The sequence below is a fragment of the Argopecten irradians genome, chromosome 7 (genome assembly GCF_041381155.1).
Source record: "Argopecten irradians isolate NY chromosome 7, Ai_NY, whole genome shotgun sequence".
NCBI lineage: Eukaryota > Metazoa > Mollusca > Bivalvia > Pectinida > Pectinidae > Argopecten > Argopecten irradians.
This window is the reverse complement of record NC_091140.1, coordinates 29,303,743-29,315,626: the sequence shown is the minus strand read 5'-3', so window position 1 is coordinate 29,315,626 and position 11,884 is coordinate 29,303,743. Positions and strand designations below refer to the sequence as shown.

Here is an 11,884-nt window from a genome sequence, read left to right as displayed (position 1 = left end):
TACGCACAAGATACTAATAGGCTATAAGTTGTACTTAAAATGTAGATAATAATAACTTGTACATGCATACAAGATAGACAAAATTATACAAGGGCCCTCTTGAATACGCTAAAGTAAATGATAGCATATATATATTCAATGTACTTTTACATTACAATGTATATGCTATACAGGATGGCTTTAATTTATTGGGTTATTTCCATTTGAATGTGTGTTACGATAGAAATTATTATTGACTTCATTACTTAAAGATGCTCCACTGCCGACAGAGCATATATACATGTAAATGATATTCATCATTTGAACAAGGACGTATATGAGACTTATAAATCCTTGATTTGAACAATAATAGGCGTTTAATCGTGCATATACACTTCTGATTAACACAAAAAATAATATAAAATAATTTATTTTACTTTTGGTGCATGCGCAATCAGTACTTCATTCCATTAAAGATATAGTAGTGCCACTTAATTTTTTGGGATGCAATTAATTATTTTTTATATTTTTAACTAGAAGTAAAATTAGAAGCTCAAACTTGTCAATGGTGACAATGGTGTAAAGTAAGTAATTTTTGTAACTGAAAAAAATACTAGATCGTCTGCTCCTGTTTTTGATAGTGAAAAAATACGTGCAAGGAATCGATATGGTACCGGTTGTTAATTGGAGAATTATGGACGTCCGCTGACAGCCTCTATATCCATAAGATATATTACACAAACTATATTTGTGAATGTTAATTTGTGTAGTATAAAATGAGTATTTGTAAAGTACATTTGAGGTCCAAAAAATAGCAACAACAACTATACATATTGGCCTTCAGATGGTTTTCCAGCAGGATTTCAATTTTTTTCTGGCATACCGTTCTACCAACCATTTTCATCATCTCTGTTAACGTTGTTGGTGGATTAATAGAATCTTATATGGGTCTGTCAGGTGGACAGGGATATCTCAACCAGAGTGAACGATTTTGGCTGGTCAACCTAAAGCTTGCCGAGGGTTAACGTTGACGACCAAAAATTTGTTCGAGATAAGTTTTACGATGTATATTGATGATTTTGCGACGGCCCGTCCTGGGGAACCGGGGGGGGGGGGGTTGCCCCCCTCTGCTCCCCAAGCTTCTTACGCCCCTGACATATGGAAACATCAAGAGACGGCCAACGAATTAACGGGGACACAGTAACACAATGATGATCACATTACTTAGACACATTTACGGATGGATACAAACATGAAATACGCTCTGTATGAGATCTCAGTCTATTCGTCCGTCCGTCCATTTACAATAGATATTTGTCCATTCATCGGTTTATTTCTTTGTGTGTCCGTATTTTTGTCACTCAGTTCGTGCATTCAAAGAGCCAGCCAGACGGACGGAAAGTCACATATTTTCACAAACACTACACGATAGACATTCTTACACGGACGAGCACACGTGGACGGACGACTCGATTGACATACAGGATTCCATTTTGATATCGACACTAACAATTATTTGTTTATCATTTATACAGATCTCACGGAGTTTGTGCACATGTTTAGACGTTTCATTAAAACTCGTTCAAAGTTCAACAAAAGTAATATGACATGCCAAGTTTTTATTTAAAAACTCTAATGGTAGTACATTGTACCTGTGATATAGGCATTAACGAGACCGCTAACCCCATGTGGGTAACGTTTCCTAACGGTACCACTAGTGGCAGAGCTATTGTATCGTGAGCTCTAACGGCACCTGTATACCGTTACCTACCGGTACCACCAGTTATTGAGGTGTTGTTAACGTGACCACTAACGACACCTGTATACCGTTACCTACCGGTACCACCAGTGATTGAGGTGTTGTTAACGTGACCATTAACGACACTTGTATACCGTTACCGTAGCCCCAGTGACAGAGGTGTTCCTAACGGTACCACTAGTGGCAGAGCTATTGTATCGTGAGCTCTAACGGCACCTGTATACCGTTACCTACCGGTACCACCAGTGATTGAGGTGTTGTTAACGTGACCATTAACGACACCTGTATACCGTTACCTAACGGTACCACCAGTGATAAAGGTGTTGTGAACGTGACCACTAACGACACCTGTATACCGTTACTACCAGTGATAGAGGTGTTGTTTACTTGACCGCTAACGTCACCTGTATACCGTTACCGTAGCCCCAGTGACAGAGGTGTTCCTAACGGTACCCTAAAAATTACAGGGAATTTGTTTAATAAAATTCACATAAGAACACCTTCATCTTAAATCGTTCATATGAAATCCCCATCACATGGTTCCTTTTGGAATAGTTGAACGTAGCAAGCACCACCTATGATAATAACAGTTCACGTTTCTTTAAGCTTGCATCAGTTGCAAGTTTTTTCAGTATCCCTTTCATTTCTGGTAAAATTCGACATTGTAATGTTTATTGAATGATAAAGAGAAGCCATTTCGGATTTTGAATTTGAGGATTTTACATGTATATCCTGCATTTCAGTTATCGGATAAAGTGTTTCGTATAAAGTTTCCACAACATACAAGAACAACGAAATTTGAACATTTTTTTTAATAATCAGTTGCCTTTATTATAAACGAATATTCAGATAAAGGCAATCAAAATTCGATCTGACTTCTTCACCATCAATAACAATTACCCTTGAACTGACCATTATGACGTAGTCAATTACCCACTACCATGCAATTCATTAACGCAACTCTAGCATAAATTGCGATGTGATTTTAATAACCAATATAAGACTGTTGAGATGTACAAAGTATGAAAGAATTGATGTTTGCGAAGGCTCTATGTGTGGTGGGGAAACTGGAGTACCCTGAGAAAACCACCTAATCGGGTAAGTGAGCCCCACGGCCGAGCGAGAAATCAAACTCAGGTCGTCTTGCCCGATCACCCGATGATGTGATACATCCTGGGAAAAAAAAGAAAAGAAAAAAGTTTTGACTTATATTGCAGCATCAAACAACATCAAAATCATCATAAAATATATGAATGCGTTTAATCAATAATACTTTATTCGTTATATAATCATCACGTGCTAATTACATACCTAGCTAAATCTAGATGAAAGCATGACCTTCGATCTCTCCGTTCAGTTTGATTGGTCCATTTTTGTGAGATCGGAATGTAACTCATCACCTCATGATCTTGTGATATTCATTTAGAATGGGATAGTTCCGTGGTGGAAATATAAATAACCTTCACAAACATATGAAACGCATTTAAATCGAACATTCAAGTTATCCGACCAAACAAAATATAACCTGCTCAATTCAGGTACACAAAACTGTATAATACAGTGGAACCTCTCGAAACCGATCATAGTCGGTGCAAAGAATTTTGGCCGGTTTAGAGAGGGTTCGGTTTGGAGAAGTGAACCAAATATCGATCATTACGATCCGGATATAATTGATCGGAAGTCGTTTTCTACCCTATACTGTACTGCCTGTATGCCTAGTTTTCGTTATAACCGTCCGATTTTGATTGTTAATGTGAATGTTATCAAAAAAGAGAGAATCATACGTTCAAAAGGAATGGATTATAGCAATCTCGACTTTTTTTACCGCTTATAAACGTAGTTAGTTGCGTGAATGTTCTGTGAGATGTTCTCGTATGCACTATTAACATACATAAGTTTTAAAGCCATAGAATTCTGCATGGATTATGATCAAATTGGGCCAGAAACATCCTTTGGGAATGGGAACAGAGTTTGTATAACTTTTGGCTCTGACCCAACGTGGGGAAGGGGTTGTGGGACCCAATAGGGGAAATAGAGGTAAATCCTTTAAACTGCTACTAGCCATAGAGTTCTGTCCCAATGGGCAGGAAGGGCGGGACCCAATCTTTGGAAGGGCAGGGACCCAATTGGGCGGGACCCAATAGGGGAAATAGAGGTAAATCCTTTAAACTGCTACTAGCCATAGAGTTCTGTCCCAATGGGCAGGAAGGGCGGGACGTCCCAATAGGGAAATAGAGGTAAATTTTTTAAGTCACAGAGTTCTGTATGGATTATAACCATATTTGACCAGAAACATCCTCTTGGGAAGGGGAACAGAATTTGTATAAATTTATGCCCTGACCCTCTGGAGCAATAAGGAGAAATAGGGAAATTAGAGATATATATATTTGAATTCGTTCAGAAAACGAACAATGAACCTGTATCCAGAGCATTACTAGGCATTACAAACCAGGTTAGCGATACATGCCCTCCGGGCCTCTTATTATTTTTTCAGAATGATCTAGACACCGCACAGTCCTCCTTTAGGATAGAACGAAAGGACCCTCACGTCGTATGCACGTGTTTGTATGCATGCATAAGGAAAACATTGGAAAAGGAGAAAAACGAGAACTTCGTATCAAAATATATCCTTCCTCTCGAAAGCAACAATTTAAAGTCAAAGAGTTAGATAGATTTTTGATATGATCCGGTGAGAAAACAGACTGTCATCTAGCTAGCTGGTAGATTATATATTCCCAAGTAATAATCTCGAGTTATTGTCACTAAAAAATTACAGTTTGAAGTGAAATGTTTTAAAACATTATCACACTTTAAAAAACAAGCAAACAGAAAAAAATATGGTTTTAATTTGCACCGGCCCATTCACTTCTGGTTTTTCATTGCGAAATATCGAGAATTGGGAATAAATGGTCCGTTTTCTTTTCCATCACTCTGTTTTATTATTAATTGTTCTCTTAGTGTTTTTATCATTTGTACCTCTGTCTCTATTTTACTTTCATCGAAATACATGTTAGTGTGTGTAGCCATTATTGTTATAGTACCATCCTTCAACATTTGTGGCAGATGGTTAATGGATGTATATAAAATAAATATCCTGGCAGCTATTCCAGTTTTTATTTAACAATTAAAGGATTTATTGGAGATATAAATGCAATCTGGGTGGCAGATAAATAGAATAGCACCCGTTAGGACTTACATGGTATCCGTAAATGAGACTCGCATCCATTTATGTAGATATAGACTCCAAGTCTAGGCTGCATTTATTGGCTCATAATGCAGATCACGATTAATATTAGAGTAATGAGAGTCGCTGTGGCAAAATGTAAATATTACAGGTTAACACATCATGATAGACATGCAGCAGTTTCGGCAGTTCACACTTGCCGTCCCTATTTAGTCTTCGTTTGCAAATCACCAAAGAAACTTTGGGGAACATTCTGCGAGTTCAACTGACGGCCAGGCCGTGAGCCAGCCGATTGCACGGGCAAGGCAATGAAGAAAATATAATTGCCTCCAAAATAGGAGAAGATCTGCTTCCTAGAGGCATCATTACAAAGTGCAGTTCCCGGGGACATTGACAGAGAGGATCCGATTAAACGCAAATACACTGCTCTCCGTAAACCTTAGAAATTATCGGTAGATCATAAAAGAATGTTGAACATGTCCGCTACTGTTATTGGCAAACCTTTTGGCAAACCTACGTAAAGCTGTTACCAAACTCCGCAGTCTTGAAAATAAACTATGGCGAAAATGGAACAATTTTGCCTTTGAAAAATCTATGCACCTCTACGTATTGCCAAATGATACTAGACGCCAAATGATGAGGGAACAAGGCAATGTCTGCACCGAGAAGTTCAACGATATTGAACATGAACATAGGCCTACTAAAGCAAGAAACGAAGACAAACGAGCAAGACGCATCGTCTTGAAAAGAAAAGTGTTGGAGACCAAATTGTTTTATTTAACAGGAGATCTGAGCGAATATATGTGACAGACCGAGAACAGCACAAACTTATAATCATAAAACATATACATAGCTACAGTAGAATGGGCAAAGTCTGGTTCGTGCAGAAACCCATCGAACTGCAGTCTATGAGATATCAACATCATTTCCTAGCTCCAAAGTATAAGCTATGGATGACTGCACGACACATTTTAAAGATTTTTTGTTGTCTGTAACATCTTCGTCGGAAAAAAAATATAAGCAATACCGTTTACATTGTTGGTTGAAGTTGCAGACATCGTCCATATCTGGGGTTCTTCCCTCTCCTCCCCATACATTCCAACAAAATACCTAACTTTTCCATGTCATGTGATCAAGTTTAATCCAATCAGAACTTTCTAAATGAGAGTGAGGTATAATAATGCAATAATCATGTGTCAGTATAAATCTAGAATTGTCTCTCGGGAAATATTTATTTTTTCTCAAGCACTCTTTCTGTGCTGGTAGTTTCCATACATAAGTTGCATGGTGGATGTTTGATAAAAAATAAATAAATAAAAAACGCATTTCATTGTTAATTTTCATGATTTATTCAAGTATTACAATTTTTATGCAAAATACTTAATTTTAAATAAATCACTAATTGGCATACACAGGAATTTTATTTGATGAACTGCACAAATTGATGAATATAATAGAAAATGAAATATTGACAGTTCAAGGTCCATGTGAATTTACAAAATAGAAAGAAAACAGTACAATTTGAAGAAAAATGATAGAAGGAAACATAAAAAGCTTATGAAATAAAAGATTTTCGGGTCTGCAAAAGGCAATAACAATCAAGCCTTACATAGAAGTGGTCTTTCTTGGAAAATGAAATCATGCAGTTGCAATTTTTAGGTTGAATATAGTAGTTGTAAGTTAAGAGATTGTACTAAGACATAGTGATACACATGTATATTATGCAAATAATAGTGACAATGAATTCCTTTCACAAGCACTAGTTAAAGCTCTTTCAGAATAAATAAAGTTTAGCACCAAAGATTCATTTTTCTCAAATCAAGTCAGCATAATAGTGCTTAGGACATTACAAATCAATATATTTTGATGAAAAATTAAAACAACCCCAGTGTTTTAGTTGTTAATACTTGTTCCTTGTGTGTGTGTTCAGGTTTGTCTTAAAATTGCGTGGTAGATATCTTAAAGGGGCAATTAAGTGAGGCTAATTCTGTTACATAACCAGGCAGCAAAACATGACATAAATGTATTGTTATACATTCCTTATGAAGCACACATTAAAACATATTGTTAAATTCCACGACATTGTTAAGTTATTTAATTGATACTGTTGAAATTCCAAACGGTATAGCAATACTGTTCAGCAGGTACAATATGTATGCTGTGCCAATATTCGAGTTGGTGTGATGTAAGTTAAACAAATACATTATCACCAAGGAGTTGATGAAGTTGTATTTTTAGACAAACATCCGTTCTTAGGTGCATATATATGCACCTAAGAATGTAGGCACACTGCTGTAAGAGCGATTTGAGTAGTTCTAAGCAAAAACTTTACTCCACAAGCACGGGCCAAGGCGCAGCATACAAGACGTCCAACCACAATGTTCAATCGCGACGCAGACAGTGAGCAAGTTTAAACATTTCACACACATTTCACCATAGTGGGCTTTTCTGGCATATCACAGTAATACCCTAACTTCCATAAGAACTGGTTTGTTTCAGATATATGTAAAATTTTCAATGCACCCATAGACTGAATAGTCTCTTTAAATGAGTTCACTTTATTAAAAGATTTTATGAAATGAGTCTTAGAGGTGATGTAAGCCTTTGTCAAGCAAAAATTAAAACTTCCAGACAAGTTTCAAAAAATCTACAAAATGAACACATATATTTGATATCCTTTATCACATAATTATGGCAATATACATTATGAAGGATTTCATATGCTAAAATGTACTATTAAAACCCAACAGCTGTTTTGCATCCCCTCCTTGAAACCTGACATCACACCAATTTTCTAGTAGAGTGCGTGTAAACAAATTCAAAATGCTATATGCAGCAAGTTGAGAAATCGATAATTATTGATAAAAAATACCAAACTTGATTACATATCCTGTAATAGCAAGTGTACATACATATATTATATGACACTTACAAATGTAATGCCAAATCATTGATACATTTTTACAAAAGATAAATGACCTCATTATTATGGTTACTGGATATGCAATAATACACATCCATCTTGTTTTTTCCCTTTAAAATATTGTATACATTGTTGCATTATTATAAGCCTCAATATTAGAATTTATATCCATAATCTCCAGAAGTTACAAGGAAACAATTATTGAATGCTTAAATTATCATTTAAAAACAGTTACCATAGTTACCATGTTGGTAATGATTGATTACATGATTGTCCGTACATAACAATATTAGCAATGCTTATCAATAAATGGTTTTCATTACATTAGTAAATAAATAAATACATTATCTTACATAAAAAACAACAGATATAAAATATTCTGTCCAGAATCTTCAAAACATCTCCTGGCAAGACTGACATTACTAAAACAGTCTTATGAATATTTCTTCCTACAGTCTACCGGGTAATACATTTTCAGTGTATTTTGGTTACAAAATTTTGCCAACAAGTTATGTGCTCTTAACCATAGAATGGTTAAATACACGTTCTTTTAGTTGATACACCATTCCTCATTAACTCTTTAACAACAGGGTATACAAGCAATCTTATAATATATACATTTTATACATGTAAGTTCCAGCTATTTCTCTCCTCCTGAAATTGTATCCATGATACAACATTCATTATTGCCAACTTTCCAGACTAGGTGGTTGACCTTTTCTCATTTACATGTATCGGGATAATGCATTGTCATGACTTTTCAGCTACAAGTTTTGGGTGACCTTTGAATTCCTGCTATGACAAGCTTCACTCCAATAAATAATGTGACAGTATTTATCATGGTATTAGCTGACTTGTAGCTAAGCCATGTGACAGATCAGCTGATCTTCAGCAAAGCCATCTGATGACATCATATAACTGTTGGTTAAGAGAGTCACATTGTACTGGTAGATGGATTTACATCTAGTCACAAAGTACTGGAATCTGATGTGAGGCTAATATGACTAAGGTCGGGAGTAGACTTGGACACACCAAGCGGTAGGACTGACCAGCCGGACATCTGGACACTGATGGTCATCAGCTGACTGTGAATATGGTTCAGGTCAACATCTAATCCAATCAGAGCAAAGATACCTGTAATTATAATAAAATAATTATATATTTCCCACAAATCAATCTGCCTTAATTGTTGAGATATACTTATCTAACAGTTTATATAATAACAAACTATTCACCCTTTAAACATTCACCCCTGTGAAATCATAATGGACTGTCTAGTTTTTGATTAGATTCAATTCAATTTCAATTTGTTTATTTCCGTAAGCCTTGCGGCTTATAAGATACAAAGTACAATTTTAATACATAATGAACAATTTTTACAAACTTTAAATTATTTACACTGAGTAATTGAACAAGTTTGAACACACTTGGATGATAAAAATAATAAGGTTTCAGATATCTAATCGTAGTTGGGTATAAAGAGGACATTTAAGATGAAGTGAAACTCATCTTCTATATCATTGGTATTACAAACTGTAGAGATTCTATTAGATTAGAAGAGCCTTAATGTGTGTCTTCAGGGGTGAATGAGTTAATCATTCAGTACTATCTTGTCTACATGATAACAACATTTTCTGTTAAAAATTATGTTAAGTAACCAACCTGTTCTTTTCTCAGCTTGAGACATACAGAATATGTTGAGTAGTACGATAACATCATCCTCTGTTGATTGTCCGAACATGTCATTAGGCCACAGGGACCTGAAACAATATAATTACATCACAGTGACCACAGCATGCATAAATATCATTTCAATACCATATTGTCACAAAACACCCAGGGCTCTTAAATATATAGGGATGGGGGGGGGGGGGTATAGTGACTTGTCATGGATAAATTCAAACTTCATTATAGGAAAAATTAATAATCTTATTTATTTTTCAATAATCACAGGCATCTGATACAAACAATCTTTAATTGCATCACAGAGACATGTAATTCGTGATTAGCAAAATTGATTTATGATATTCTTCACTAAAACCTTACCTAAAGGAGCGTAGCAGCTGAATGGCTTTCACATACTGCTGACCATTGATGTACTCAGCCAGACTGGACATAGCCTCCTGTTTGGTGAGAGCCTTTCCTGAGTCAATGTTGACTGGGGAGTCTTGACCATTCTCCATGTCACTAATAGCCTGAGTTATCTCCCCTTTTAGGGACGCCACTTGGGATGAGATATCTACCACCTGTGTGCAATACCAGGACATATCAGAAAGTTTATAGGTAATGTCTGCCTCAGGTGTTTGAGAACAAGCATCTACATAGATTACTCATTAGGTACTGTAAACATACTTATTTTAGTGGTAGTTTTATTTTAGCCCTTTTTGAACTGTTTTTGAATCTTAAAGTCATCAAAAGCACTAAAAATATTTACTACCAGTATTGAACCACTGAATTGCGCTAATACTATATCTTTACTATTAAATCATAATTAACATTGTTTTTGCATAAATTTTGCACTAAAATAATAATGTTAACAGTATTCCTCAATAATTTCCCTTCCACTGTTGAACTTAACTGACCTGAACATCTAGACATGAGGAGGTCTCAAACTCACTTGGTACTCTCCTATGTTCCACATATTTTATTTCTGTTTCCCTTCAATATCTATCGTAAACAAAATTTCTTTCGCGGCTACTAATTTTTGTGATTTACATTCGCAAATTAGTTTGCAAAGAATAACTTTCGCAAATTATTTCGCAAAAATTAACATTTGCCAATTTAAACATTTTAATGAAAATTCCTATCAATATTGAGGATGTAATTGTTCACTTGCAGAGATAAATTTACTTGGGTTGTGAAATTCGCGAAAATAAATTGCACACAAAGGAAGGTTGGTGTACAGTATGCTCAATATACATTCACATGATCACTGGTGTTTGTTAACACTCACCTGAGGTGACGCCCAAACTGGAAAACACTTCCATCAATTTAATGTAGTTCTCAAACAGCTGCACAAGCTGGAAAATCAGACGATACAGCTTCCGACAGAGGTCCAGCTTCTGTTGAAACAGTATAAGGTATGATTTTTACACTAACATCATAAACCTGCTCTGTAGGCTATTATTATGAAGTTATTTGTCAGGAAACTTTATAAACATCACTTCAAGTTTAACTTGAATTTTGTTGTGTTAAAAGGTATCACATGGTACGTAAAAAAGTCCCATTATCAACATCAGAGACACTAGTAGCTACCCGTCAGCCAGGTTGTTTTAAGTTTTTTACCTGTTGTTCACTACATCCTGCCACACTGTTACCACCATCACCAAGGGACTGCTGCTTTATAGACGACTTGATGGATTCTAAACTCTAGAGGAGTAGAAACAGTAAACAAATCAGCAAACATAACATATCTAACTGTTGTTTCTATTGACAAATACCTTTTTCTAAAATATTTAAATTGTGACTCCATAAGGTGCTATGGTGGCCATCTGCATCAAAGGCTATTACAGTGAACTGCGTTCAAGCATCCGGATTAGACTCCTCCCTCAAATGTTGTAACATTCTGTAACGACAGCCAATGAAAACTCTGGAAAGTTGTCTCGATTGGTTAGACTCCATGTAGTGTAGTGCAAACAATGTTGACTTCAAAGTAATCTACCGATTTGACTTGGTCACACCTTTGTTCCAAAGATTTGTTAGCATACACTTGTAGATAAAAAGGTTTCAAACATTATTTTAAGTTAATCGTACCATATGATAATCGAAGACAACACCACTATATATTGACAGCTTTGTAAAATGTTCCCTGGAACATACACGGTTGTAGCTGTATGCATTGTATACATGTACACTGTATAAGGCCAACATATATCTGTTTAGGGTTACATTGGTTAACAAAAAATAGGGTCGGTAGGTAGGAATTCTTTTTATAAAAATATTTTTGTCAAGTTCAGATGCAATAGCGTGCTGTTTACTAAACACATGTGGCTCCTATTTATCAATAAAATAATTAAACATTAGTGTCTTTCACTCTTGA

The 11,884-nt window shown here is 35.7% G+C and overlaps 1 protein-coding gene across 1 annotated transcript in view; it reads right to left on the bottom strand.

The window, feature by feature from the left end:
* Nucleotides 1–7,153: 7,153 nt before the first annotated feature.
* LOC138328074 (protein furry-like) overlaps nucleotides 7,154–11,884 on the bottom strand; it is a 64,078-nt gene continuing 59,347 nt past the window's right edge. Inside the window, 6 exon segments of the mRNA XM_069274683.1 lie at nucleotides 7,154–8,979; nucleotides 9,508–9,605; nucleotides 9,892–10,091; nucleotides 10,799–10,811; nucleotides 10,813–10,907; nucleotides 11,131–11,214. Of these exon segments, the coding sequence (XP_069130784.1) occupies nucleotides 8,813–8,979; nucleotides 9,508–9,605; nucleotides 9,892–10,091; nucleotides 10,799–10,811; nucleotides 10,813–10,907; nucleotides 11,131–11,214 (657 nt within the window). The 3' untranslated portion in view covers nucleotides 7,154–8,812.